At 41.0% G+C, this 27,661-nt stretch overlaps 1 protein-coding gene across 1 annotated transcript in view; it reads left to right on the top strand.

Moving 5' to 3' along the window:
* Positions 1-27,661, top strand: part of RREB1 (ras responsive element binding protein 1) — a 142,263-nt gene that overhangs the window by 105,722 nt on the left and 8,880 nt on the right. The window contains 3 exon segments of the mRNA XM_050939820.1: positions 10,596-10,785; positions 13,251-15,999; positions 22,516-22,680. Of these exon segments, the coding sequence (XP_050795777.1) occupies positions 10,596-10,785; positions 13,251-15,999; positions 22,516-22,680 (3,104 nt within the window).

The following is a 27,661-nucleotide window of genomic DNA, read 5'->3' on the forward strand; positions in this document are numbered from 1 at the left end:
GTCAAGCCATGGTGAAACGGCCTCTGTGGTTGTTTTCAAAATTATACTTGATAAACAAAGTCATGAAACTTTTTAAAAGTATCTAGACTATTTCACATTTACAGGAGTATATTTTTGCCCTTTGTTATGATGGTTCCTTTAATCAGCAACCAAGAAAGAAACTAGCCAGGAGACTGAATTGTAGGATTTTCTTAAAGTGCACTGAAATGATTGTAAACAACAACAAAAAGACTTGTTTAAAATCACAAATCATTTATATTTATCTAGGGTATATCTGTAGACTTTAAAATGACAAAATAAATGCATTTGAAAACAAAATGCTGATGAAAATAATTTACGTATTTGCCAAGACCCAAACTTCTGCGTTTGTCTGCTTACATGACGCTGCTACCTGAAGTAGCACGCAATACCAGAGACGCATGCTCTGTGTAACACTATAGAGTTTCATGCCCGTTTTCTAGTATCTGTGCAAGCATAAATCAGGTCCAAGCCTTTTCAGCACATTGTAAATCTGAAAATTGCTTTCATAACATTGTGCGGAATAATCCTGAGCCCACTATACACAAGGACATACACTATTGCCAAGTGCTGGAGGACAGGTATGAAATATTCCATCATAGATGCACCCACAGACTCCTTCCTTCTGGTTTTAGCAAGTTAAGAACCCTGCCATTCCACCCTTGTAATTATAGTCATCATTTTAAATTGCATTAGTGAGAATAGTTTACCCAACCTAGTCCTATCTCCTAGAACTGGAAGGGACCATTGAGTCCAGCCCCTTGCCTTCACTAGCAAGACCAAGTACTGATTTTTGCCCCAGATTCGTAATTGGATTGAACTCACAACGTTGGGTTTAGCAGGCCAATGCTCAAACCACTGAGCTATCCCTCCCCCGAAACTGCTACTAGACAGGGTGTAGCTAAAGGCTTTAAGCCAAAGGGGTCAGTTGCATGCCATTGTCAGTTCAATTCACTGACATCCTGTTCTGTCACAAGAGCTGCTTGCTTGAAGAGTTTAAACAATGTCCTGCTGATAGAAACAACGAACCAGATTCTGATGTCCTTTACACCAGTTTAAATCCAGAATAATGCCAATGAGCTGATTTGAGTCACCCATGTGACTGAGATCAGAGGCTGGCTTCATACTGGTAAGTCCTGTAAGCAAACAATAAACTGTGGCGGAAAGTAATTCCTAATGATCTCAAGGAAACAAAAAAAACCCCAAACAAAAAAACAACAAAAACCCATGCAGCCAAGCTGGAGAATGCATCTGTTCACTGACTAAATAAAATAAAACTGAGTAATAAAACAAGGTGAGGTTTATTAGAGCATCTGTCCTGGTGCTGATTTGTCAGAACAGACTAGGATTTTAGCTACAGTGCACTCTAGTGTTTTTATTTAAAAAAGAACGAGGAAATTCTGCAGAGCACTTGAGTCCTGCTCAGACATAGAGGCTGCACGGTCACATCAGGAATCTCAATATGCTGTGAGCCTGGGAATCTGAAGCTGCTGGATAGGATATCAGATAGTGAGGGGATGCAGAGAGGACATCCCCTATGTGAAGCTGTGTAGGATGTCACAGGGTGTTGAATATCTAGCTTGGTTATGAGAATAGAAACAGGATGACGTGCTGAGTGTACTACAGAAAGGAGCTTAGTGTGGGGGGAAGGGGTTGAGGCTGGTATAGCAGGTCGTTAGTGTTCTAGTCCATCCCATCTCCCAGGGTTTGTTGCATTAAAAAGACTACGTGGTGCTAGTGACAGCATCAGCAGGGGAGCAGCTGAACAGGTATTGAGCATGGTTTAGCTGCAAGTACAGGCAAGGGCAAGCCATGTTCAGTACAGGTTCAGCTGCACCCAGTGCTGACACCTGTTGTCATCAACAGAGAGCAGTTCTAGTATAGACCAGCTCTTGGAAAGAGATCTGCTTCCTTCCTAAGTAATGTAGTGAGAGAGAACATTTATTGGGGCCCTTTTCTGTAGCAAATATCCTTTGTTAATTTCTGCAAAAGCTTTTTAAAATATGCAACTACTGGGTATTTGAAAGGAACATTGTGATACACAAAGCACTGGATTTTCAAAGGAGAGTGCAAGAGGTAAAATTGCATTTGTGTGCCCATAGGCACGTCTATACATTTACCCATCTGTGTGTTGTGCAAATGAAGATTTTTGTGGCCATTTGGTGCTGAACCCTATACATTTGATACATTTGTAGTAGTTCTTTTTTAAAAAAAAACTGATCAAAATTGTTTCTGGTCAGGTGTAGTTCTAGCTCTGTGATTCGGTCAAGCAGCTTTCTTGATGCTTATCTTTTAGTGTTAGTTGGGGATTGGTCCTCCTTTGAGCAGGAGGAATGGACTAGATGACCTCCTGAGGTCCCTTCCAACCCTGATATTCTGTGATTGTAGGGCCAAAGTTATAAACTTAATTATAAGAAAATGAGCTACATTTTTTGTTGTACAAATAACTATGGGCCATATTCTGTCTCCTCCTATTCATGCTAAGTAGTACCTTACTCCATAAATAATTCCATTGAAATCAGTGAGGCCACTTGCAGACTGAGGCACATCTCTACCCGAGTAGAGATGTCAGAATCTGTCTTGACGTTACAAAATTCAGTCATTTGCTAGAAAACAGAATTCATTAAGATGCTGCCAGAAATGTGAAGTCTTTCCTCCCCTTATTTTTTAAAAGTCTGGGGACTAACCGAGTAATCTGTTCAAAAAGTAACTTGTGATTTTATCTGGTAATGGTCAGCTTCACCTGAGTTACTTTGAGTATGGGAATCATGATATATTAATGCTGAAACTGACTCTGCTGCATACCAGCAAGTTCTAAAATACTGTCTTTGGAACGTCACCCTGGTTTATATCAGAGCTGCACACGCTTCTACACATTGGTCCAGACTGCAAGAGTAATGTGCAGCGTTTGGAATGTACATAGCATTGTGCCCTTGCTAAGCATCATCCTATAAATAGAATGTCTGATGAAATGGTTCCAGCCTTACTGCATCCAAGGTCGGGGGTGGGATGGGGGGTGGGTTTTTTTGTTTTGTTTTTATCGGGGGAGGGAGGAAGAAGGAGGTTGAAAGGGAAGGAGAAGAAGTAAAAGCAAAAGAGAACAGGCCATGGAGAATGAGGGAAAAGTTAAAATAAAAGCCCCACCTTTGTTGATTTAACTAGAGCTGCTTGCATTAGAGGCCTAGTCTGCTATGTCAGAAACCTCCCTTGCTATACAAGGGACGTCTCTCTTCAGCGTTGTGCTCTGTGTATTTTTGCATGGTGTAGTATTGTAATGTACAGCTTTTGTACTAACTGTTAATAAGCAAATTTTTCAGGCTTTTGCTCTGTGTTCATACCGCACTGAGTCTGGGTTAAAAAAGATGGAGTTGTCTTGTTGGAAAGGTAGAGAATGAGGGAAGGCATGTATTAGACATCTGTGACTGTAGCTGAGTGGGAGACAGCAGCCGTGGTCAGAGAGCTGCCACTGTTCCATCACTCTGTCTACCAGCAACTGGAAGAGATTAGAGCAGCTGTTTGACATCATTTTTCAAGGCTGTGGGTAGGAAGGCAGGGGAGGGAAGGGGGTTGTCCAGAAAGGAGTTGAATGTCTGCAACTGGGTGGGGCTAAAAAACAGCATAAACCAACTCATTCTTCTTCTGCCCCATCTCTCCCTAGAAGAGGAGGCAAGAGATGTAAAATGTGAACAATGAAATCCTTTCAAGAAGGAATGTCTGTCACTTGATAAGGACTTTACAGACAAAATGTGAAAATTTTAAATTTAAAAAAAAGGGGGAGGGGGATTACAGCCTTCTCCACAGTTGAAATGATCAGTGTTAGAACTGTGATTCCCCTGCACTCCTTTTCCCACCTTTGCATTTGAAGTAAGAAATTAGATGAGAAGGTGTAATCATTCTCTCTCCTACCACATCCACACACCATCTTCCGTAACCTCCCTACCTTGTTCCATTATCCTTGAAAAATGCCAGCACGGTATTTTGCAATTGGCCTTAAAAAAGATGGCATTAATCCTAAAGATGCTGTGAACTAGAAAACAGAGCAATGCCATATGAATTAAAACTTAAGAATACTGACACATTGGGGATTCAAGTGAGAGGAGCTGGGTGATTTATTTAGTGTAGCTTTGTGTTAAGGATTCTGTCATAGATTATGTTTTTTTTATAACTAGTTTGTTTTAATTTAAGTGACAGTCACTTAAAATATTGGCTAGAAAAGGGCAAAATTGGTATGGAAAAATGTCATGCATTTTTTAAACCTGCTTTAAATGGAAACTGGAAATTAACATAGCTTTTGTTTGCTTCCATACTTGCACATCAGCTTTGTTTTGATCCACACAGCTCTGAGAATTTTACTTTTTAGTCATCTTCTGCTATAGATCCAGAAGCTTAAGCTTCTGGAACGTTTCAACATTGCTTTAATCTAGGTCTTACGTAAAGCAGAGGCTAGTATTTGTTTTAATTTCTCAATAACAGAATGGTAGAGGTATAATAATTTAGAATTTGAAAGACATTGATTACTGAAATTGAAAATTGTAAGAGTTCAAATTAGAATCTGCTATTTTCCTGTACTGTCCTTTACTTAAAAATTACAGTAAACTATACATAAAGGTGATTCTGCATCTTGTTTTAGAGAGACATTCCATTTTTTTTATTGTTAAAAATTTATTTACATTGCTGACAAATTAGAATTAGCCCAGAGAATAAGATAATGACTAGGCCCTGCTTATGTAAACCTCTCTTGCATACATACTTTAGTCATAAATGCTACACATCTTGGCTTGCCTCATGAGCAAGCTACCCAGAGTTGACTTCTTCTCAAAAGGACATGAAAGTGTTTTTTTATGTTAATTATTGTTTCCACACCGGCGTTTTCCTTTAAATGATACATTTTCTTCCTCACATTTGTAAATTTAGGGCTTGTTTGCATTAAGATAATTTGCACCAGTGTGACTACTCTTGCAAACCCCTACTATAATAATGTAGATATGCTGCATTGACACAAAGATGGGGATTAAGCTCCAAGTCAACCCCAATTTACATTGGTGTTTCACATCTACATTATGGGTTGGCACTTGTAACTTCTGGAGCCTGTTTCTCCCCTCTCTAGCATTTTACACCAATGTAAAGTAGGTATAAAATGCTACCAGATGAGAATGTTAGTGTTTTACATCCATTTTGCTTAGATCTGAATGACAGCACAAGGTGCAAGGTGATTGAAAATGAGGCCCATTATGAAACAGTCACGGATTCACTGCAACTATTCTTTTTTCTTGTTCGCTTAGTTGCCTCTAGTTGGAGAAGGCTATTCGGTTGCAGAGATAAAGTTCACTTTGCATTCATATTTATAGAAAACTACAGCACGTTAGGAAATTCTAAAACAATTCCAGCCTACATCAAGTACAGCTAGAAACCTGTTTTGCAAATACAGCATCTTTACCTCTTTCAGATGTTCAGGTGTCACACCACTAAAATCCTTCATGGACTTTTATCTGTGTTTTAGGTAATCGTCCCATCCTTATTTAACTTGGCAATTGGCATGAGGCATACTTGTTCGATTGTAATGAGTTTCTTATTCATTGTGACATTTGCCATGTGTTTCAAATGCTTTATTTGACATGTCAGACTTTTCATACTCTTTCCAAAGCCATTAAGCACAGGTTAAAAAAACATTAAGCGTTCTCCTAAACTATTTTCTTTACTTCTTAGGAATATGGTTTCCAGATAGAAAAATTGCATTTGTATGTGGTTTTTCATTTAAAAGATGAAAGATAATGTTGTCCATAAAGCAAAAAGATAAAGGCCTGGCTTCCTAAATTAAACACATGAAATAAATGTAAAAAAAAAATAGTACAGTGTGGTGTATTGTCAAACTTGACAACTTATTTTAAAATGGAATAATCTGAAGATATTTAGTGTGTTATTGACCAATCACCAGTATAATTTGAAACTTCCCCTATCAGTTACAATATAAAGTATAGCAATATCTGTATGTCTTTGTCATAGAATTGGCATTCATTTGTACAGCTGTAGTGCCATTGCATTGAAAACGAAATTAATTGTACACAAAGAGTTCAGAGGTCCTTGGCAGTTAATGAAAAAACTGTCACCCACAATGTTGGGCAAAATGGCTATACATTGAATCTGTAATGAAGACTGACAATCCCAAGTGAGGTTTGCAAATCCTGGGAGACCTTAAGAGCCTACAGCTCTATCTGCATTGTTCTGCATCAGGAATGGGTTTACAATGACCTTCGTTGTCCTTGGAGAGCATTTTAGAAACAAGGTGCCAAGAGTTAGCTCTGGAGGCATTAGGAGTGACCTGTTGGAGTTAAGTGTCTCTGGCTGATAGAGGCTGTTCCAAAAGTTTCTGGGTGATGGCTTTTCATGCCGGTTTTATTTCAGCTTTCTAAGTTGAAGCCATGTCAACAGGTGTTGAGTGTGAGACAGAATTTTTATTCACTACACTCTGCGATTTAAATCCTGAGATCCTTCCTCTCTGACTCACTGCCTGAACCTTTGTTTCTGTCTGTGAGATGGAGGAGTCTGAACCACAAGAGAATCTGTGTGTTGCATCAGAGGGAGGAGAGCAGGGCATGCCTTTGTCTCCACTGTATTGACTGTCTCATACAGCTCCAGTAGTGCTTTAAGATGTTCAGTCAAGGGACAGTGATTTATACATCCTAGGACCCAGCATAGCAATGGCAATATTGCCTGCCAACTAGAGCTGGTCATGAAATTTTTGTCAAAACATTTAATGAACAAAAAGGGTTTTCCAACCAAATAAAAAATCATGTAACCTTTTTCTTTCCTCTTTCTCTCCCTGTCCACCAGCGTGGAAGAAGGAAGGGAGCAAGAAAATTCAGTTGTGAAAATCCAAAATTTTTTCTACTTTTTTTTTTTCTTTTTAATATTTAATGGAAAACATTTGCCATTTTTCAACCAGGTCTCTTGCCAATATGAGGCAATACTTGCAAATCCTTAAGACTGTAGGTGGTGTAGGAGAGCACAGATAGCTATCAGGACTCTGCTCAAAGGAAAACTCTTGTGTATTGTTTCAGACAAGACCTCTAAAACCTACAGGGCTGCCCAGGGGGGTAAGTGGGGCAGTTTGCCCCCGGGGCCTGCAGGGACTCCCACGAGAATACAGTATTGCAAATTTTTTTTATGGAAGAGACCCCTGAAATTGCTTTGCCCCAGGCCCCCTGAATCCTCTGGGCAGCCCTGAAAACCTAACAAGGACAGAATAAAGGCAACCAGTATAGATCACACACACAGTGGGCATAAGATGGTAGGACTGCAATGCATCATTGAGGTGTCAGCCTGAACTGGCTGTTGTTAGCACTCCCTCCAGAACTCTGTGTTCTGTCCAGATGCTGTGGTACTGTATGAGGCACTGCTGCTCCATTAGCTGTGCTGTCTTTCAGATGACACGTTAAATGGAGAGAAGACCTTTTTATTCCTATTTAGTTTGTTCAGGTGGTAGTTAAAGAATTTATGGCACCATTTGAAAATACTAAAAGAAAACTCTATGCTCTCTGTTTCCTGCCTCAGTAAAACAGATTTTAATGCAAAGAGCTGTGTCAGAGCTATTGCAGAGTGATAATAGCTGCCGTGTTTGCCTCCAGGCACATCTCTTACCTGTATTTAACTCAGCCCTTTATAAAGTGTGCTTTAGGATATATTGTATCTGAAAGGATAGAGTGTATAGAAAACAAAATTTATTTCTATCAAACGTGTGTGTTTGTGGCTTTGATCTATGATTGGAGACTACTGGCATTACCACAGTACAAATAAATAATAATAAGACACGGCAGAATGAACTTTCTGAGCAGACTAACATTAATTTCAAAGTAGCTAAGTTGTATTGCAAGCCATGGAACCATATGTAGTAATACATACAATACTTTAAAGTTTATTTCTCTGTTCTGGCACCATGGAAAGTTACTGATGACACTCTTTTGCTTTCATGTTTGACATTTCATCCTTTCTAAGAGTTTATGCCTCTATGTTTATACAAGTTCTTTTGGTAATTATTTAACCCTCGATGCCGTCCTTCCCATGTGGTCTCACACATGGGATTTGTTTTGGTGTTTTGTTTAGTTTTTTTTAAAAAAAAAAGACAAAACTTTACATCATAGAATAACAGGTATCACAGACTCAGTAACAGAACAGCTGCAAATTTATGATATTAAGAACTCTTAACACATAGGTATTTCTCTAGCATGACCAAAGGTTGTCATCACATTTATCAGAGCCCTTGAAGTAAACAATTGCTTTGTAAATGTGCGTGATTCCATATTTAATTGAATGCAGACAGTATTGTGGCAGTAATTATTAAGGTAATATGCAAGTGCACTGACAGTGGAGATAAAGCAGATTAAAACTCAAGAGCATAATAATCATGTCCTATCCTTCTACACAGCATGATAACAAAAGCAGTGTGTTATATACTTCACACTCATTTCTTTCAGCACTTGGGGAATATGAGGTCAGCTACTTTGTGGGTGACTTGGTTATCTCTTTATTTTCAGAGAAGAATTTAAAAAAAAAATGTTCCATGAAAGTTTGCAAAGTGATAAAAAGAGCACCAGTGGCAGTGAGTTAGGGGTCAGGACAGAAAGGGACTGTTTTAGGACCTTGTCTTTCCAATTGCAGGATATTTTCTTACCTTCAAGACAGTAACTGTGCTTTCAGTAAAACTGCTATGCATTTAGGTAAGGTGTAGCAGAAATCAGGTTAGAAGACCAGCTAGTGATTTTTTTTAAAACACTTTTTTCATTAATGGGATTCTGCAGTATTAGTAATGGCATATGTCAAAAAAATTCTTCTTATGCGCAGTTTAAGGGACAAATGACTTGAACACTGTTTGTTTTGTGAGTAAGTCTCTTATTGCAGAAAACCTGACTCTGGAGCACAGCATAGCAGGAATGCAAGAATAGGGTTTAACGTACAAATATTACTAATACAATTTCCACTGGCAGGGTCTAAATTACTGTTATTCATTGGCATTTGCTTCTGTGAAACTGACATCTTAATGCAAAGTTGAAAGTATAGCGGCAAGGTACTGCTGATAGAAGTGATCTGTCTTTGTTTGAATTCAATGTGAATGTTTTGCTTACCACATCTCTACCGCGATATTACGCTGTCCTCAGGAGGCAAAAAATCTTATCGCGTTATAGGTGAAACCGTGTTATATCAAACTTGCTTTGATCCACCGGAGTGCGCAGCCCCACCCGCCCAGAGCTCTGCTTTACCGCGTTATATCCAAATTTGTGTTGTATCGGGTCACTTTTTATATCTGGGTAGAGGTGTATTTACACTGTTGAGATTTTAATTCTTCTTTATGGTATAAATCTAGGATACCATATATTTATTCAAGTTATTTACACTTGATCTTGGCATGCTGTCTAAATGTTGCTGCATTCTGAAAACTGAATTTTAAATGTGACATTTATAGTGCATGTCAGTGTTGTGCAAATATTGCTGTTGTTTGGTGTGGGCATGGTATAGAAATGTGTTCACTCCTGTGTCAGTCTTTGGGATACATTGACTATGAGAGGTATGTGTATGATATGAGACTTTTGAATCTGCTTCAGATGCTTTTTTTCAAAGAGGTTATACTCTAATGCAGGGACCAGCAACCTTTGGCATGCAGCCCACTAGGGTAAGCCCCCTGGCGGGCCAGGCCGGTTTGTTTACCTGCCGCATCTGCTGGTTCAGCCGACTGCGGCTCCCACTGGCCGCGGTTCACCACTCCAGGCCAATGGGGGCTGTGGGAAGCGGCATGGGCCAAGGGATGTGCTGGCCGCCCTTCCCACAGCCGCCGTTGGCCTGGAGCAGTGAACTGCGGCCAGTGGGAGCCACAATTGGCCAAACCTGCGGACACGGCAGGTAAACAAACTGGCCTGGCCCTAGTGGGCTGCATGCCAAAGATTGCTGATCCCTGCTCTACTATAAAAGAAAGTTTGAGGTAGTGGTGTAACTTTAGAAAAACCATGAAAGTATGACAATGTGGGGTATAAAACAGTTTCTGCTATTTCATACATAGAGGCTTGTTGATAGGGTCAATAGAAATTCTGTAGTACAGTGAACAACAATTAAAAAGGCTATTAGTATATGATTTTTGGTGCTTGCTGAATTGAGTTTGACTTCTCATCCCTTCCTTCCCCACAACTACAATTTTAAGATTTTACAGCACTTGAGTCCCAGAATTTGTACTTAAACTAAACAACATAAAGCTATCAAAGTAGATTGTTTGAGACAATGGGAACAGTGTCAGCATGCTGTGGTCCGGAGTCTCTCTTAACTGTCCATTAACATGTGACATTCAGGTTACATGTGCTGCATTCTTCGAACTTCCTGTGAACTTACTGTACTAGCCAGAAGCTGGTAGAAAGTGACTGTGATTAAAAACTGTCCTGTTTGTTTTGCTAAGCATTTTATGGGCCACAACTTTATTTACTGTTACCAAGTTGTTAGCATGACAGAAAAGACACCGCGTCCAGTGTAAAGAGATGACCATTCTCCTTACACTTAAAATCACTCTGTGACTTTTTACTATGTTCCTTTTTTTCCAGGTGTGACACTTGTTGTATTACCTTTCGCACTCATCGGGGTTTGCTGCGTCATAATGCAGTTATTCACAAGCAGCTTCCAAGAGACCCATTGGGAAAGCCTTTCATTCAGAACAATCCTTCAATTCCAGCAGGATTCCATGATTTGGGATTCACAGACTTCTCCTGTAGGAAATTCCCCCGCATTTCTCAGGTATTATATATCCCTAGCTCTGAAAATTGCAGCCATGCTTATCTGTTGAATTAATTGAAGGATTGTGTATTGGGTAATGCAGAGACTAACTTAGATGGTTTAGTGGAAAGCTATAGAACATATTCAACCTTTTTAGATTCCACAATTTTCCTCTCAATGTTAGATCTCAAGTGGCGTCTTGGAGGATGCCTTTTAGGTTAGTTCGTTAAAGGTTTTTTATAATTTTTTTTAAAGGAAAACTTTTGGGGCTGTTAAAAATTAATCTCTGCTCCTCCCCTCAGTTCCCCCCCAAAAATTAGTTTTGTTCCACATTTAAAATACCTATAAAAGACACATGATAGAGTCAGGAATACGTGATAGGCTTTGCTCTGCTCTTTATATGCACATTTTGGTGTGGTATAGAGATTTTGTCAGTTTGTGAAATTTATATTGTGCGTGGCGACACCTTGAGTGAGGTTAGACAGTTCCCCCAAATGTGTGCCTATAAAAACTTTTACACTACTCCCATACCTGCATGAATTCTGAACGTACTACAGAATTTACAGAAAAAGCATTTTGTAAATATTTTTGAGTTGTAAAATTTTGCACTGGAAATCTTGTTTATATCCTTCTACTTGCAAAGCCCACCTGGCTTAATTACCATGTGTCCAAATGTAGAGGGCTCACAAGGAGAAGAACATTAAAATTAATATATTTATAGTCCCTCTCAAAAAAAGACCTGAAATAGAATTTTGTATACTGAAAGGTCCTGACTTAAAAGTCCAATACTTCAGGACCATCCAGGTTCAGTGACTGCCCCATTAGGAAGCTGGTAATCTCTCCTTCCCAGCGGGATTAATCTCTGTTTTCTAGCTCTGGTGTGTTGCAAGATACTAGACCAGGGGTGGGCGAACTACTTGCCGCATCTGGCCTGCGAGCCATTTTAAGCCAGCCCACCACGCGGCTCGACCCCTCTCCGGTCAGGGCCGTACCATGTGGCTCGACCCTGAGTCCGCAGGCTCAGGTCCACACTGCGTGGCTCCTGGAAGCAGTGGCATGTCCCTTCTTCAGATCCTACACACTCCAACAGGAGCTGAAGGAGCGGTGCCTGCAGATGGGGTAGCATGCAGAGCTTCCTGGCTGCGCCTACACCTAGGAGCTGGAGAAGGGACATGCTACTGCTTCTGGGAGCCACTCGAGGTAAACACTGCTCGGAGCCTGCACCCCCTGAGCCTCTTCCCATGCCCCAACCCCCTGTCCCAGCCCTGATCCCCCTCCCGCCCTGCAAACACCTCGATCCCAGCATGGAGCACGCACCCTCCTGCACCCCAAAGCTTTTATCCACACCTCAGAGCCCACACCCCCTCCTTCCCCCCAACCCCAATTTTCTGAGCATTCATGGCCCACCATACAATTTCTGTTCCCCGATGTGGCCCTTGGGCCAAAAAGTTTGCCTACCCCTGTAGTAGACTTAAATTCTATCACTGGTGCAGGACTGTCCCAATCTGCATCTCAGATTGGTGTGGGTTTTATGAAGGAATTTCACATTCAGGAAAGAAGGGAACATTTTTTGACAGGTTGATTTATTTTATTATTTTTTATTACTATATTGCTCAGGAGTTTGGAAAGTTAGATTTAGTCCTGGAAGAGCTGGATTAGTAGGCAGAAAGCAGATGATGTAGTCATAGGTTCATATTAATGCAGTTTATCGCATAATTATCACCACTACATGTATATTTTATATACACACTCACACACATGATTTTAAGTATGCAAAAATGTAATCTAAGCATTCTCCAGGATTCTGCATAGAATTTACCTTTCTTTAAAGGGTGAGGAATTGTTGGGCATAAACTTATGTTGTCTTTTTAGAAACATTATTTTGCTATCCCTGCCTGTCTGAGTTGCAGGCCCTGGAGGATACCAGAATAAACAAAAATGTAGATTCTGTAAACATAGTGCTAGCCCTCTGTCTGTTTGCAAATGGTGTCCTGGAATAAGCCTGGAATGTATAAAATAATGGTGGACAAACTTTGCCGCACATGGGCAGTACTAGCAACATTGAGAATAGCCTGAGGGCTACGTTTAATTCACATATACCTTAATAAAAGTATGCATGAATTTACATACATGCCCCTACGAGGTGTTTTACAATAAATTTACATAAACTTCACTTGCTGTAAACCTCTCTCCTCTTTTTTGTCCCCCTTCCCCCCTTTAAATTTCTCCTTTGTTAATAAAATTACTTGTTAACTTCTGGTGGATATTATTTGATTGTCTATATAAAGGGATATTTAAAAAAATAATTTTCATGTTCTGAAAAAGGTTAGTTTACACTGGAAAAGAAAGTTTGCCATAAAATTTGCAATCTCTTGAGAGGGGGAGAAGTGAAATTTGTTTTCTTTTTCTGCATAAGGCTTGTTTGATATTTAGGCATTATAATTCAAATACTAGGTCAGTTACGTTATTTTGTGGCTATCTTGTAGGTGTGGTGTGAAACGAATCTGCGAAGATGCATCAGTGAATTTCATCGGTTTATTTGCGAGACGTGTAACAAGGCATTCCCCATGCATTCGGCACTCAAACTGCACACACAAACCCATATGGTTGATCAGGGAAAAGAAAAGCACAAACTGCAGGTAAAGACCCCAGCTGGGGAGAACCCAGACCAGAAAGTCTACATGGCGTCCTTGGGCCTACAGCACACCAAAGACATCAAGCCTGTCAAACAGGAGGAGGTTATGCAAGACGAGGTCCGAGAAATGCAGCTTAGAACACTGAAGAGTAACCTACCTCAGGAACCTGGCAGCTCTAGCCTGCTGAACATGTCTGCTCTGGAAGCTGCTTCCATGGGAGGTTCTTTTTCGGTCCTTCCGCCTACAAAAGAGAACATGAAGCTTCTGTCGCTGCAGCCTTTCCAGAAGGGCTTTATCATTCAGCCCGACAGCAGTATTGTGGTCAAACCCATCTCCAACGAGTCTGCCATCGAACTGGCTGACATTCAGCAGATCTTAAAGATGGCTTCTTCAGCTCCTCCTCAGATAAGTCTTCCGCCACTTTCTAAGGCACCTGCTGTCCCTGTGCAGTCTATTTTCAAGCATATGCCTCCACTAAAGCCAAAGCCCTTGGTGGCTCCTCGAACAGTTGTAGCAACCTCTACGCCACCTCCACTGATCAGTGCACAGCAAGCCTCGCCTGGGTGCATCAGTCCAAGCCTTCCCCCGCCGCCACTGAGGCTGATCAAAAACTCTGTGGAGTCCGCTTCCAGGGCTCACCTTACGCAGTCCAAATCAGGAAACAAATCCAGTCCTTCTTCACAGTTATTCCCTCAGCCCAAGACAGAGCCACTGAGTCAGCACGAAATGAAAACACAGCTGGAACAAGACAGTATCATAGAAGCCCTGTTGCCTTTGAGTATGGAAGCCAAGATCAAGCAAGAGGTCACAGAAGGGGACCTCAAGGCCATCATTGCAGGGGCCGCAAACAAGAAAGCACCAGCAATGAGGAAAGTCTTGTACCCGTGTCGCTTCTGCGACCAGGTATTCGCCTTCTCTGGTGTCTTGAGGGCTCACATTCGCTCTCACTTGGGCATCTCCCCTTACCAGTGCAACATCTGTGAATACATTGCAGCTGACAAGGCAGCACTGATTCGGCACCTGCGGACGCACAGTGGAGAGAGGCCGTACATCTGTAAAATTTGCCACTACCCTTTCACAGTGAAAGCCAACTGTGAGAGGCACCTGCGCAAAAAGCACCTCAAAGTGACCAGGAAGGACATAGAAAAGAACATTGAGTATGTCACCAGCAATGCAGCAGAGATGGTGGATGCTTTCTGCTCCCCTGACACAGTGTGCAAATTCTGCGGTGAGGACCTCAAGCATTATCGCGCCCTGCGCATCCACATGAGGACTCACAGCGGCTGCCAGAAGAGGAAGCCGTTTGAGTGCAAAGAGTGCGGCACTGCCTTCTCAGCCAAGCGAAACTGCATTCACCATATCCTCAAGCAACACTTACATGTGCAAGAGAGAGAGATAGAGAACTACATCCTGGCAGTGGACTGCAGTCCGCAGGAGAACCAGGCAGACCCTCCACTACTGGAGGACAGCACTTACATGGACCGCAAGTCCATCACGTCTTTCCTGGAATCACAGAATGGCTTTTTGCGGGGGGCACCTTCTCATGTTCCAATCAAACTTGAACCTGCAAATAATTTCGCGATGGACTTTGACGAGCCCTTAGACTTCTCACAAAAGAACAAAAACTTAAGCACGGTGCAAGTGAAGCAGGAGAACCTGTTTGGCACCTCTTCCTTGTCTCACTATGACTGCTCCATGGAGCCCATAGACCTGTCAATTCCCAAAGCCCTCAAGAAGGATAAAGATGATGTCCAGAGTGAAGCCAAGAAACAAGACCAAGTTTCTGAGAATAGCGACAAGCTCTATAACTGTCTGCAGTCCCCTCTGGCCTTCAGTACCAACGGGAGCGTGGAGAAAAATGGAGCCCTCAAACATTCCCAGACACTGAAGGGTCCCTTGCATTTGACTGTCCCAATCATTTCCCCAGCTCTTCTTGGCAACCCTGGCTTGCTGCGACCCTTGAGGCCTAAGCCACCACCTCTTTTGCCAAAGCCTCCGGTAACTAAAGAGCTGCCACCTCTGGCTTCCATTGCCCAGATCATTTCATCTGTGTCTTCTGCTCCTGCTTTGCTGAAAACAGAGGTAACAGACTCCAGTCCCAAGGCAGCCAGCAGCTCCACTGGTTCTGATAAATCAGGGAACTCCAAACCAAAAGCGACAATCACAATGGGTATCCAGAAAGATTCCAGCCTTCTCAGTGACCTTACTCAGAAGGCAGATCCAAATGTTCCAGAGAAGTCTCATGTTGCTGATGCTGGATTGGCTAAGAAAAGAGGTAGGAAGAAAGGAACGAAAAACAAGCCTAAAGCGAGCAGTGGTGTGGACCTGGAGTCAAGCGGAGAGTTCGCTAGCATAGAGAAGATGCTAGCTACCACAGACACTAATAAATTTAGTCCATTTCTGCAGTCCAATGATGATTTCAAAGAGGAAGCTGACAGAAACGGAACAAGTGAAGACGAGAGAGAAACTGCCGACGATAAGCTGCTGAGAGGAAAGAGGAGTGCTTACTCAAACTGCCTGCAAAAAATCACCTGTCCTTACTGTCCCCGAGTCTTTCCGTGGGCGAGTTCCCTGCAGCGCCACATGCTCACTCACACAGGTAAGAGAGCCTCATGCTGTAATGGTTAGGTTGTAGTCACTGAGCTTATTTTCCCTGAAAGAGACTTTCTGACGACTTGGGAGACTCAGCGCACCATGTTAGCTGGACGGATGGGAGGGAAGGGTGTCATTCATCCATTCATCTCCCCCTGCTTATAGTCTGAATAATTTTGCTCTTTGATTTGTGACTTCTCAACCATTCCCATTATTTTGGGGTATGAAAACACAACAGTGTACTGTGGTGTTTGTCAAAAATATTGTAGCTCGCCTAACTTCTGTATCCATGGATATCTAGAGGTAAATTCTGCTCTCCTACATGTAGTACAGATCTGGCACAAATCAGGTTATGTCTACACTATGAGCTAGGGGTGTGATTCTGCGTACGCATACTCGCATTAGCTCAGGTATAAATAGCAGTATATTCGTGGTAGTAGCAGCAGAGGAACAGCTGAGCCACGTACATACCCGGGCAGTTTGTACACGGCACGGCTGTTGTGTCTCTGCTGCTGCTGTTTATACTCATATTAGCTCAATGAGAGTTAATGCAAGTATGTGTACACAAGCCAGGGAATCACACCCCAAGTTCATTGTGTAGTTGTAGCCTCAGTTGACATCAGTGGAGTTCTTCTGTTATGCTTAGGAAGAGAATTTTTCCTCTAGTTTTCAGTTATTCTAACTTTATTCTGAAGATGAGCTTATGTATTGAATAGTTCTTTGTTGATTATTTGTTTGGCTGCCTTTCTTCATTAGCAGCTTGTCAGCTTTAGTAAATATATAAGGAAATTTAAAACTGAGAGCAAATAAATGAAAACTCCATAGCAGAACAAGATCATAGGAACTGCAATCTTGGATCAAAGAAGTGGTCCCTCTAGTTTAGTATTGGTTGCTCATGGTGGTCAGTACCCTGTACTTAAGACAAAGGTGCAAGAAACATCATAATGAACAGCTGCATAATAACCTGCACCACAGGGGATGTTTCTTCCTAACCCCAAACATTTAGGAGGCTGGCTTATGCCCTGAAGCAAGACGACTTACTGTATATTCCTTGGAACTTTTTCTTGATATCGTATTGCTGCATAAATAACATTAAACTTTTATATTGCAAGGGCATTATGAGGAGACTGATCTGTTTGTTTTTCACTTTAAAACAAATAAATAATGCTGTAATGAATGCTGCATTGCTTTTTACTCTCCCTTTTCAACTAGCATTGCAGCAGAGCCACGGGTAGACTCTCATCCTGTGTACAGAGAGAAGCAAAGCTGCAGTCTTGGACCCCTAGTCTCTCTTTCATTTTATTTAAAGAGGAGAAGTAGCAGTTTACGCTCTTAGCATTTGCTTTTGTGTTGAGGAATATCAAATCCTGACATCAAGAAGAATAAGAGTAATGGGCATTTGTAAGCAGTGCTCTCTCCTGTGGGAATTCTGTATATTAACCAAGTAGTGTTGATTCACAAAGGAGTTTACTGCTTGTACAGACTGTAGGGAAGTTTAACCTCCATTTTGAAAAGAATGCAAAATATAATAACTGACTGTGTCTCTAATGAAGAGAGAAAACTGAAGAGCTGGAAAAAGTTAAGCAATTTAAAGGGACTCTGACCCATAGAGCAATCCGTGTTACAGTCCACGCTGGGTGACATGAGCATATAACTTGCAGAACACCTGTACAACAGTAAAGCTATTATTTTCTGCCTTGCACAGAACAAATTGCTTTGTCTCGCTAAATACACAGCTTGTTTTCAGTTATAAGGGGCATTTGAGGTCTCTCTTAATCATCTTCTAAATCACCACCCTCCAAAGAGGAAATGCATCCTTAGCAGAAAAGCAGCATCTGGTGTGTGAGGCAGAACACTGTGTGTCTTCACTTGGGGTTTGCTCTGCTTACAGCTGATAATGACTAGCCACCAAAGTATCTGCCCTGGTGAGACACCTAGTGTAGACAGAGGAAACCGCAATAAGCCATGATGTGCGCTGGTGGAACTTACCTTAACTCCAAGCTGAGGATGAGCTCCATCAGTTCATATAGCAGCTTTGCTTGTCTGCCCTAGCGGCTTGCACCAGTACAGCTAAGTTGGTGGCTGGCCACTGAGAGTGTTAAGTGGTGCAGATCCCCAGCATAGGCAGAGAACATAAGAATGGCCAGACTAGGTCAAACCAATGGTCCATCTAGCCCAGTATCCTCCTTGCTGAGCAGCCACTCTGCTGATGGCATCACTTACAGTGATTGTTGCAATCAATTCAGATTCATCCTGGTACACTCTGACCTTGTCTACACTGAGTATTTTAGCCATCACTGTAGTGACACTGGTGTAGCTATGCTGGTACACACCCCTAGTGTTGATGTGGTTTGCTGATATAAACTATAACTTGCACTAGTGCAGTTTAGCTTGGGTAACACTAGCATGCTAACCCTATACTCAGAGTTTTGTACCAGTGCTACAAAATTGACAGCTGAAAACTCTAGTGTGGACAAGGCCTCAGACATTACACGGAATGACCAAGGAGGAGTGAGATATGGAGGCCTATAAAGTACTGGTCAGGAAGGCAGTCGTGAATAAAAAAAACAAGCTGTAAATATTTTGAAACATTAATGGGATCTCTCGGTCATAGGTGTGACCACATGGAAGAAATTGTTGGGAGCCAGGTGTAGTAGATACAATATTGATGGGTGCCAGAGAGATAAGTGTGGTGGAAAAAGCTGTGCAATGGGAATTCTTGAGGGGGACAGCTTCAGGTTAGTAGAAGGTTTGGGAAAAGATAGTTTCTTGAAGCCCCTCTCGTAGATTAGAACTCCGTAATGTGTTGGGTAGCTCTGGTTAAACTTGAGAGCAAATCTATTTAGCCTTCTTGTCATGAAAACTATGAATATTTTATTCAGTTTGCTGTGCATTCCTTGACTTGGGACAGTGATGGAGGAGACACTTAAAGGTTTTGGCCTCAACAGATCTGAAGGAGTTAGGGGGATATCTTGGCAGTGTATTCTCACTTGCCAGGCCTACAGTCCTGGCTTTTGCCACTCACCACGTCCTCTTCCTCACATCTTCCTATATTTCTGTAATAAGCTGTTGTGAAACAAATAATAGAGATTGATTTAGTAGGGGAAGTGGTGAATAACCTCTCCCCCTCAGTTATTTATCTGTGTTGTTCCCAGGCTCAAGTGTTTAAATTATCCAGTTAGCTTAGCAAATGAGTATCCTAATGAGGAAAAGCTCCACCATTTCAAGCATTAAATTGGGGTTCACGTGCCAACATTAAGCCAGTGTGTTATACAAATGTGAAAAAGTTAAAATATATGTTTCTTGTGCTTGTTAATACTGGGGGTATTTCTTCCAAGGAGAGTCAGAATATGTTTTTCATTTTTAAAATGTGGTTCCCTCCCTCCTCCATTAAAAAAAAAACAATTTCTTGACACCCCATCCTATGTATGCTGGCCCCTTCCTCTTTCATACTGCCGGAGCACTATCACCTACCTCATCTTCATTGCTGGTGCTTTGACCTGTCATTAAGTTCCCCATCTGTGATCTTCTCCCACATTTTTTGTTTCGTCTCTCACACTACCAAATCCCATACAGCTTCCTTCCACTTCCTCATCTCCACCTCAATACTCCTCTGTGACTCCAAGAACTTTTCTCTGGAAGTATTTGACCTGTAAATGAAATACTATTGGTTTGTATTGCGATGCACAGCATGCAGTTGGTCATCAGTGGGTCAGATATACTCTGATGTGGAAGAGCACAGAAGTGGTACCTGTACACTTGTACCACTGTGTGTGAGTATACCTGAACCCTTGTCTTTTTACTATCTTTCTTTCTTCATTCTTCTTTGCTTGGCTGTATTTGATTTTTCTCGAGTCGTCCTCTCCCTTCACTTTATTTTTCTCACCCTCTTCCCTCTGCTTTTCTCCCCGTCTTCCTCCTCTGTGTTCCAATAGTAAAGTGAAACAAACAAGACGGTGCCTCAGAGATGATTAATTTCACTTTGTTCCTTGTATGTGGGGCAGTGCATGGTTTAAAAAAAAATCTGGTATATTTGGACCCCTGAGTCTGTAGCAGGTTAACCATATACATTTTAAATCAGTGGTGTGCTCATTAAAAACTTTCCTGAGTGATTCTTTAAAGGGTGCTATCAGGTCAAAGTTGGCCCAAGGGGTAGGTTTTTAAAAATGAGCGTTTGACATTAACGTTTTAATACTGAGATGTTGCTAAGACTTACTGGTAGAAGCATTTTTTTTAAAGAAATAAACTTTGACTTGCAAACCCTGCCAAGTAACCACTAGACTTTGAAATGAAATCAACTATAAATAAAATGAGACTGATAAGTCTGTTTTTATTGTCCACACTGAGAAATACATAAAGGCACAAATAAAGAAAACTAACTAGATTTTTAAAATTCTTTGTTTTAATAGCTTAATTTTGAATTGGCATCTTCACTGTTGCACTTTGTCATAGTAATTATGTTTTCCCCCCTTATGGTGACAGTGGAAAAAGTAAATAAATTTTGAAAATACCATGAGTTGATTCTGTTTAAGAAAAGTTAAGAAATTATCTTATGTTATGCTGTAATTGTTTCGTAATCCTTTTTTTGTGTATTAAATAGATGCTATTGGAGATTTCCTAAAAAATTGCCTGACCCAGACAGTAGTTCTTTTGCATTGCTTTCTGAGTTCGACAATGAGTTGTCTTGCATCTAATGTGTAAGCTTCAGGCCAAGCAATGATGTCTTTATGGAAAAAGTAAATAATTAAAACTTAAAAGCTCAGTTCTAATCAGCTTAACTAAAAAAAGGTTAATGTACCTACTTGCATGGGGTGTCCTATCACGAGAACAATTTGTTATTTAAAGCCAGGGGAAAAAGCCTTCAGGCCAAAACATTTGTCTCTTCATGTAATTTGCTACCTGACTTAAAATAAAATGTGTGGGTTTAGACAAACTTCTGAGAAGTGTGCCACATCCTGAGTCTATTTGAAATACCACTTTTGAGTTCATTGGGGAAAAAATCTTCATTACTATTAAAGGGATTACCCAGGGTTTCCTGCATTTTCTTATGCAAAACTTGTTTCAATTAAAAAAAAAAAAAAAAAAAAGAGGCAGAGAGAGAATGGTCCAGCTTTTAAGTTCTTATTTTGAGGAGTCCAAAGTATGTGGCCCTTCTGAGGCCTAACTGTCTTTCTTTAATCTATTAGTTTAAGTTGATGTTGGTAAAATACAAGGGGGCGTGAGGGGATGGGGGAGGGGAGTACATTTTGCACAACAGGCAGGATTTGTAGATAGGACTTGAGACCTCCGTCTAATGTGTGTGTTTGTGCGAAGGTCAGAAGAACAAAAGGTTTAGGTTGTAACTGCTGTAAATATGTTAGACTGTTTTATATAAAGATGGCTGTATGAAAGCTTTCCATGTTAGAAATGGCCAGGAGATTCTGATCTGAGAAGCTGGTTCTGAGTTATAAATAAATAATTCCAAACTAACCCTTCTACTGCATACACACAGAGAAACATGGAAAAGCATAGAGCTAACATGTAGCAAACTGCGAAAGGGCCTTCCCCTTGAAGTTCTGTTTTATATTTGGATTATGGAAAGAAGCCAAGTACAAGTGGAGACAAAGATGGTATAAATATTTCAAGTCTTAATTTTGCAGCCAACATAATTAGCTGGCCAACTAAGAAGTGAGCAGCTTATCAGCCTATAGACAGTGGTACCATGTCACTTGCAGAACGCTGAATTTACACGGAGAAAATCAAGAAAGGGAAAGAAGCAGAACTCACCTGAGGGAGCCATGTGACTTACCACAGTTCAGTTGTGAGATACAGGGCTGTTTACGTAACACATGATTCCCTAATACAGATTCAGGTACTAAATTAGCACAGAACCCAACTCATGGAAGATTAAAGTGAGGGAAGTGACCATGTTGTCTGCGTTGTATGAAGGAGATGAGGCTACCTTTTCGTTTCTTACAGTAGCTGATTTTCTTTTATACACACCCCTCGTCTCCACCTCTTCCTTCTTCAGAGAGGTATCTTTTAGGCCTGTTTTTCTGATTCCATTGCATGGCATTTGTTTTTGCTTTGGCTTTTTTAAAGTTTTCTATACCCAGTCCTATTTTGCTGTTCTAGCTTTTAATGTTTACTCCTTTGGTTATTCTTATTCCAAACATGCAGAGATCATCATTGCTGTCACACAGGACCTGATTTAGCTTCTGTTGAAGTCAATGGAAAAACCTCCCCAGTGATTTCAGAGGGAAGTTGCATCAGGCCTGTAACACAGCAGGCCTGATTCAACACACAGAGAGAAAAGATCCTTCTACTGAGGATCTTACAAACTAGTATGTTGTAGTAGTTTTCCTGTGACACAATGGAGGTGAGAGTGAACTTTATCCAGCCAGGCAGGATAGGATGGAATTCTAATTTTAGGGGAGAAATAATCGTCATATTAATCACACATGGTCTCAAACCAACAGGAAACCAGAGAGGCTCTTATTACACATTAGAAAGATAGATAATTTTTTTTTTTTTCCCGCTTCAGGTCAGAAGCCCTTCCCCTGTCAAAAATGTGATGTCTTCTTTTCTACCAAATCTAACTGTGAACGCCACCTCTTGCGCAAACATGGAGTTGCCAACTGCTCTCTGAGAAGAAACGGGCTTATCCCCCAGTCTAAAGAAAGTGATGCTGGATCTCATGATAGCACAGGTAGTTCTTTCAGGTTGTTCAGAATAACAAGACAAGTTGTGTTAATTTGCTTGGAGACTGTAGACAAACAAAGCAAATACATTGCTGCATGACACAAGGCTTTAGTTAGCTTTCAGAGGGCGGAGTGGTGTTTGTTCAGAAAGGGCAAGCTGATAGGAGCCAGGGTAGTTGCAACTATTCAGTAGTTTTTCTGTGTTGACTACATAGGAGAGACCGAATTAGAGGGAAGCCAAGCAGATGGCTGTGTGAGTCTGTTGCCTGAAAATTGCTTAATATGCTACAGGTTGTAGTTTGCACGGGTGAGCCTTCGTTGTGAAATACATACATACATCAAAGAGAGCTTGCGTGTCAGGAATCTTTTGAGTAGGTTTCATAGAAGTTGTCTTGTAGCAATGAATTTAAAAGCAGCAGAAGGGACGTGGCTTTGATTAGCCTGTTAATGAAAGTTACAAATCAACCCATTATACTGAACCCTGATTTAACCAACAGTCAGTTGCATCAGGGTGCACCATACCTTCCTTCCATTTTTCTGAATTCCCATTTATATGAAGATTTCCAGTATCCACCAATTGTTTGATAGATGGTGGTGTACTGTAATGAAGGGAAGAGGGACCAGAATATGAATCCCTTGCATTCCCTTTTGAAACAGTGTAATACAGATCCAGCTAAGTGCTAGCCTCGCAATAAACTTTACCATGTTGGGAGACATGATACAACTTGATTTGGCCTTGCTTGTCAAAATGGGACTACACTGTGTTATAACTGTGTCAGCAGCCTTTAACTTTACAGGGCTATATAGCACAGTTTGGTGTCATAGGTATGATATGGTTTGTTCCTGACTACACAGACAGAACCAAACCATGTTATAACTTGATCAAGCAGACTTCATGTTGTTATATGATCCCCTGACAGAATAAAATTGTGTAGACAGGACCCAAGGCCTTCTGTCCATGCACCCCCACTCCCATTCAGTCCCTTGCTCAGTGCTGTCACCACACTAGCTCCTAAGCCCATGCCCCAGTCTGTTCTCCTGCACTAGCCATTCTGAACCCCTGTGTGTGACCTCCCAGCAGCCCCGGTGCCCTACTCTGTCCTAACCTGGCTCCACAGGCCAGGTGCTGTGACAAACTTCTACTCCTAGGGGAGTTCTGTGCCACTGAATTTCCGCCCCACCCTCCCACAGAAAACACATTCTGCCCCAGAAGTGCTTCAGTTCTGCCTTTTGCCCACCAGAGGCTGCTGTGGTACCAGAACAGCTTGCTACATTCATGCGTCTGAAGAAATGAGTTTTTTACCCATGAAAGCTTATGCCCAAATAAATCTGTTAGTCTTTAAGGTGCCACCAGACTTCTTGTTGTATTCATACTGTTGGTTGTTCTGGCGCTACAGTGGCCTCTGGTGGGCAAAAGGTGGAACTGCAGCACTTCTGGGGCAGAATGTATTTTCTGCGGAAAAAAATAAAATTCTGCAGGACACATGAATTCTGCACATGTACAGTGATGCAGAATTCCCCCAGGAGTAGTGTTGGGGAATGCAGTTACAATACAGTTGTTCCTCCCACACAGCATAGTCTTGCAGCGAAGACAGGACCAAATAGTCTTTCAGTCATATTCCCAAATCATTGTACAGCCCTGGACTTGCAGTCTCCTTTTGTTGTCCAAGTGATTAACGCAAATTGTATTTTTAAAATACTTTCTGATTCAATGATACTACCCTAGAGACAGAGATGTTTTAATTCTTCTTCTGGCTCTTATAGAAGGTGGGTAAATAGTGTAGTCCAGCTAACATGGAAGAAGTTTGCAAGGGCTGAGATTTTAAAGGTTGTGAGGAAGATGGCTGTCATTAGCCAGTGATTACCAGCACCAGTGTCACTGGAAAAAGGAAGGAAGAGATGTTTTGAATGAGGGTTAGACATAACCACAAGGTAAAGCAAAGAGGAAAGCTTTAAGGTGAGATGTAAAGACAGGAAATGCAATTTGAGAGGTCATGTAATATGAAACAAGTCTATAGGAGTTCTCAAAAACCAGGATGGCATTTATGAATAGGATTCAGAGATGGATAGAGAATCTGTGAAAGTGAGAGAGGATGTCTATGTTCCCACTTCCTAGGCGAGACAGTAGCCTGTACACAGCATTCTGAAATGAAGGGAAGCCATAGAGTATAAACAAAGAGGATTGTAACAGTACAGAAGAGAAGAGAAAAAGTCAAATTTCAGGCAATGAAGAGTGACTTGGTATAAGTAAATGTGAAGCCCTCAGGGAGAGGAAATACCCGGAGACCCAACGTGAGGGGACATAATAAAATATCCATATCTAACATATGAAAGCAACTTTATTTTACTGTTTCTTGTGACTAAAGACTCTGTTCTTATTGATGCAGAGAAGGTGTGGAATTGGGAATGGGTGTTAGGTAAGAGAGGGCCTCTCTATTCTGTAATACAGAAAGACAGACAAATATGTTCAGGAAGTGGTCCCCAGTATGAGACAGTTGAAAACTACTTTCAGAGGTAACTGGGAAAATATTTACAAAGTAAGTATATGTAGTATGTTTAGCCGAATCCATCGTTGCTTATCTCCATCTCTGTGGTCCGTCCTTACATCTCTCAGGCCCCGTCTACACTAGAAAATGATGATGTTGCAACAACTGTTGCAGCCCCCAGTACATGTCAAATAGATCATTGTTACTTTCTAGCAGGACAGAGGGCTTGAAATTGCAGTCTCTGTGGCCGGCGCATGCATAGCAACTTCAGGTTCCGGATCATACATAGTTCATGACAAAAGGAAGAGCTGCTTAGCACTAGAGTATGTGACAAAGGCAAGAGCCATTAAGTTGTTTTAAAGCAAGTGCTATTGCTTAGTAGAGAATCTTGTATAGAAGATATATAATGATTGTTTGCATTAAGCCAGTGGAGCATAAAAACATTTTCCTGATTAAATAATGGAATTCATCTTAAAACAGCTGGAACATTCTCTGGGCTTTCTGGTGTATTCAGATACTGATTTCTACTTCTTGGACATAATTAATGGACTCAGTCTTGAACAATTTCATTCATATCAGTCAATAGGACTGTTCATATGAGTAATTATTCATTTGAAGGTATTTTAGGATCAGAACCTGTATCAGAAGATAAGCAATATCATGGCACCTGGTTTTTCACCAGTTACTGTATTTAATAACTTTTTTTTTTGTAAATTGGTGATTTTTCCCACATTTGTTACAAGTTGATAGGATTTATTTATTTTAAATAAATTGCACTTGTCCTTTTATGCTTTTAATTTTCCCTTTAGTTGGAAGGGTTTTAGGAGTATGTCTGAAATCCTCAAATGTAAACTGGCTGTTTTTAAGGTGTATTATTCTCATTAAAGGTGGCTAGATTTAATAGAGGTATCAATAATATATATTTTGAGTGAGTATGAAGAAGGGGGAAAGAAACCCTTAAGAGCTTTGATATCATAAGCCTCTTGTGATTGGGCAGGTGTTCCCTACTTTGGTGGTGGAGCTAGGAGAAGCTGTACCTTGTGTGGTTTTTAAAAAATGGGGAAAAAAAAAACAACTTACTAAGTGGTTCCACCTAGTGGAAGCTGTTCAAATAGTGACAGAAAATGTGCCATCTTACACACATGAAGGGTGGTGTTCCTTGGGATAGCCTAGAAGTTAAGCACTGTGGTGGTGGTGAATATAAATGGATACTCTAATATTATCCTTCTGGCAGTGCCAGTTGTTCTTTCAGCATTATTTCTAGTGCTTTGCCCACCCCAGTTTTTAAGTGTCTTTATGTGATGGGGTTTCTACAACTTTCTTGGAGACTATTAGACCATTTTCTGATAGTAACTGCTAATATTAAGGTTACAAAACAGTTTTTCCCTTATAACCCCCAGTTTTCATAAAGTAATAATGCCTCTTCCTGAGCCCCTTTGTAACAGACCTGTGAAATTGTTCCTAAAAATGTGTGCTGATCCAGATGCAGCAAAAAGCATCGCTCCCAATACATGCAGATGCAGATTTTCATGTATTCCTAGCTTAGTTTGTATCTGAATCTGGAACAGGACACCTTAATATGATGTCTAGCTTTTGGAATGGAAAGATCTCACAGCTAGACTAGCTATTTCCAGCTCACAAGGTCTTCCCTGCCCTTCACAACTCCTGATAAGCTCTAAGCCCCTCTCTGCACTCCATTTCCTGACATCAAAGCCGCAGTTCATCCACAGGCGCATCTGTAATCCACCCACCCTTTGGGATAGATCTCCTGCATTGAAGCTTCTTAAACATTTTAAAAACCTTATTTATTTTACATACAACAATAGTTTAGTTATATATTATAGACTTTAGAAAGAGACCTTCTGAAAACGCTAAAATGTATTACTGGCATGCAAAACCTTAAATTAGAGTGAATAAATGAAGACTTGGCACACCACTTCTGAAAGGTTGCCGACCCCTGGTGTAGATAATGATTAGTCCTGTCTCAGGGCAGGGGACTGAACTGACCTTTCGAGGTCCCTTCCAGTCCTACATTTCTGTGATTCTGTGGTCTTCCTACCCCCCACCAAAATATGTCAGAATTACGCTGTATTAAGTGCGTATGCACAATTACTAGAAGTTCTGCTTAGCCACAATATTTCTTATCACTGTGAAGGTGCTGTATTACAAAAACCTGTTCCAAACTATCAAGAGCGTTATAACTATCTTACTGTCATCTCTGGTTGCTCTCTTTATATGAGAGAAGCTTATAATAAAAAATCTAGGCAGTTCTGAGACAAACTCCACATGCTGTGTATGTGTCAGCCAGAAAATAATTGTAAATTTTATCAGCATTTTAAAATCTTTATAGTTACTAAGAAGCTGTTAGACTTGCAAGTAAACACTAAATCCACTGTTAGTTGTGCAGTGTTTTGGCTGCTAGTGCATATAGCATGTTAGAGGTCTTTTCAAAATTATTAGATCCATGATAAATATAAAAGATGATACTGTTCACTTGATGAAT

The sequence above is a fragment of the Gopherus flavomarginatus genome, chromosome 2 (assembly GCF_025201925.1).
Source record: "Gopherus flavomarginatus isolate rGopFla2 chromosome 2, rGopFla2.mat.asm, whole genome shotgun sequence".
In the NCBI taxonomy this organism is placed as follows: domain Eukaryota; kingdom Metazoa; phylum Chordata; order Testudines; family Testudinidae; genus Gopherus; species Gopherus flavomarginatus.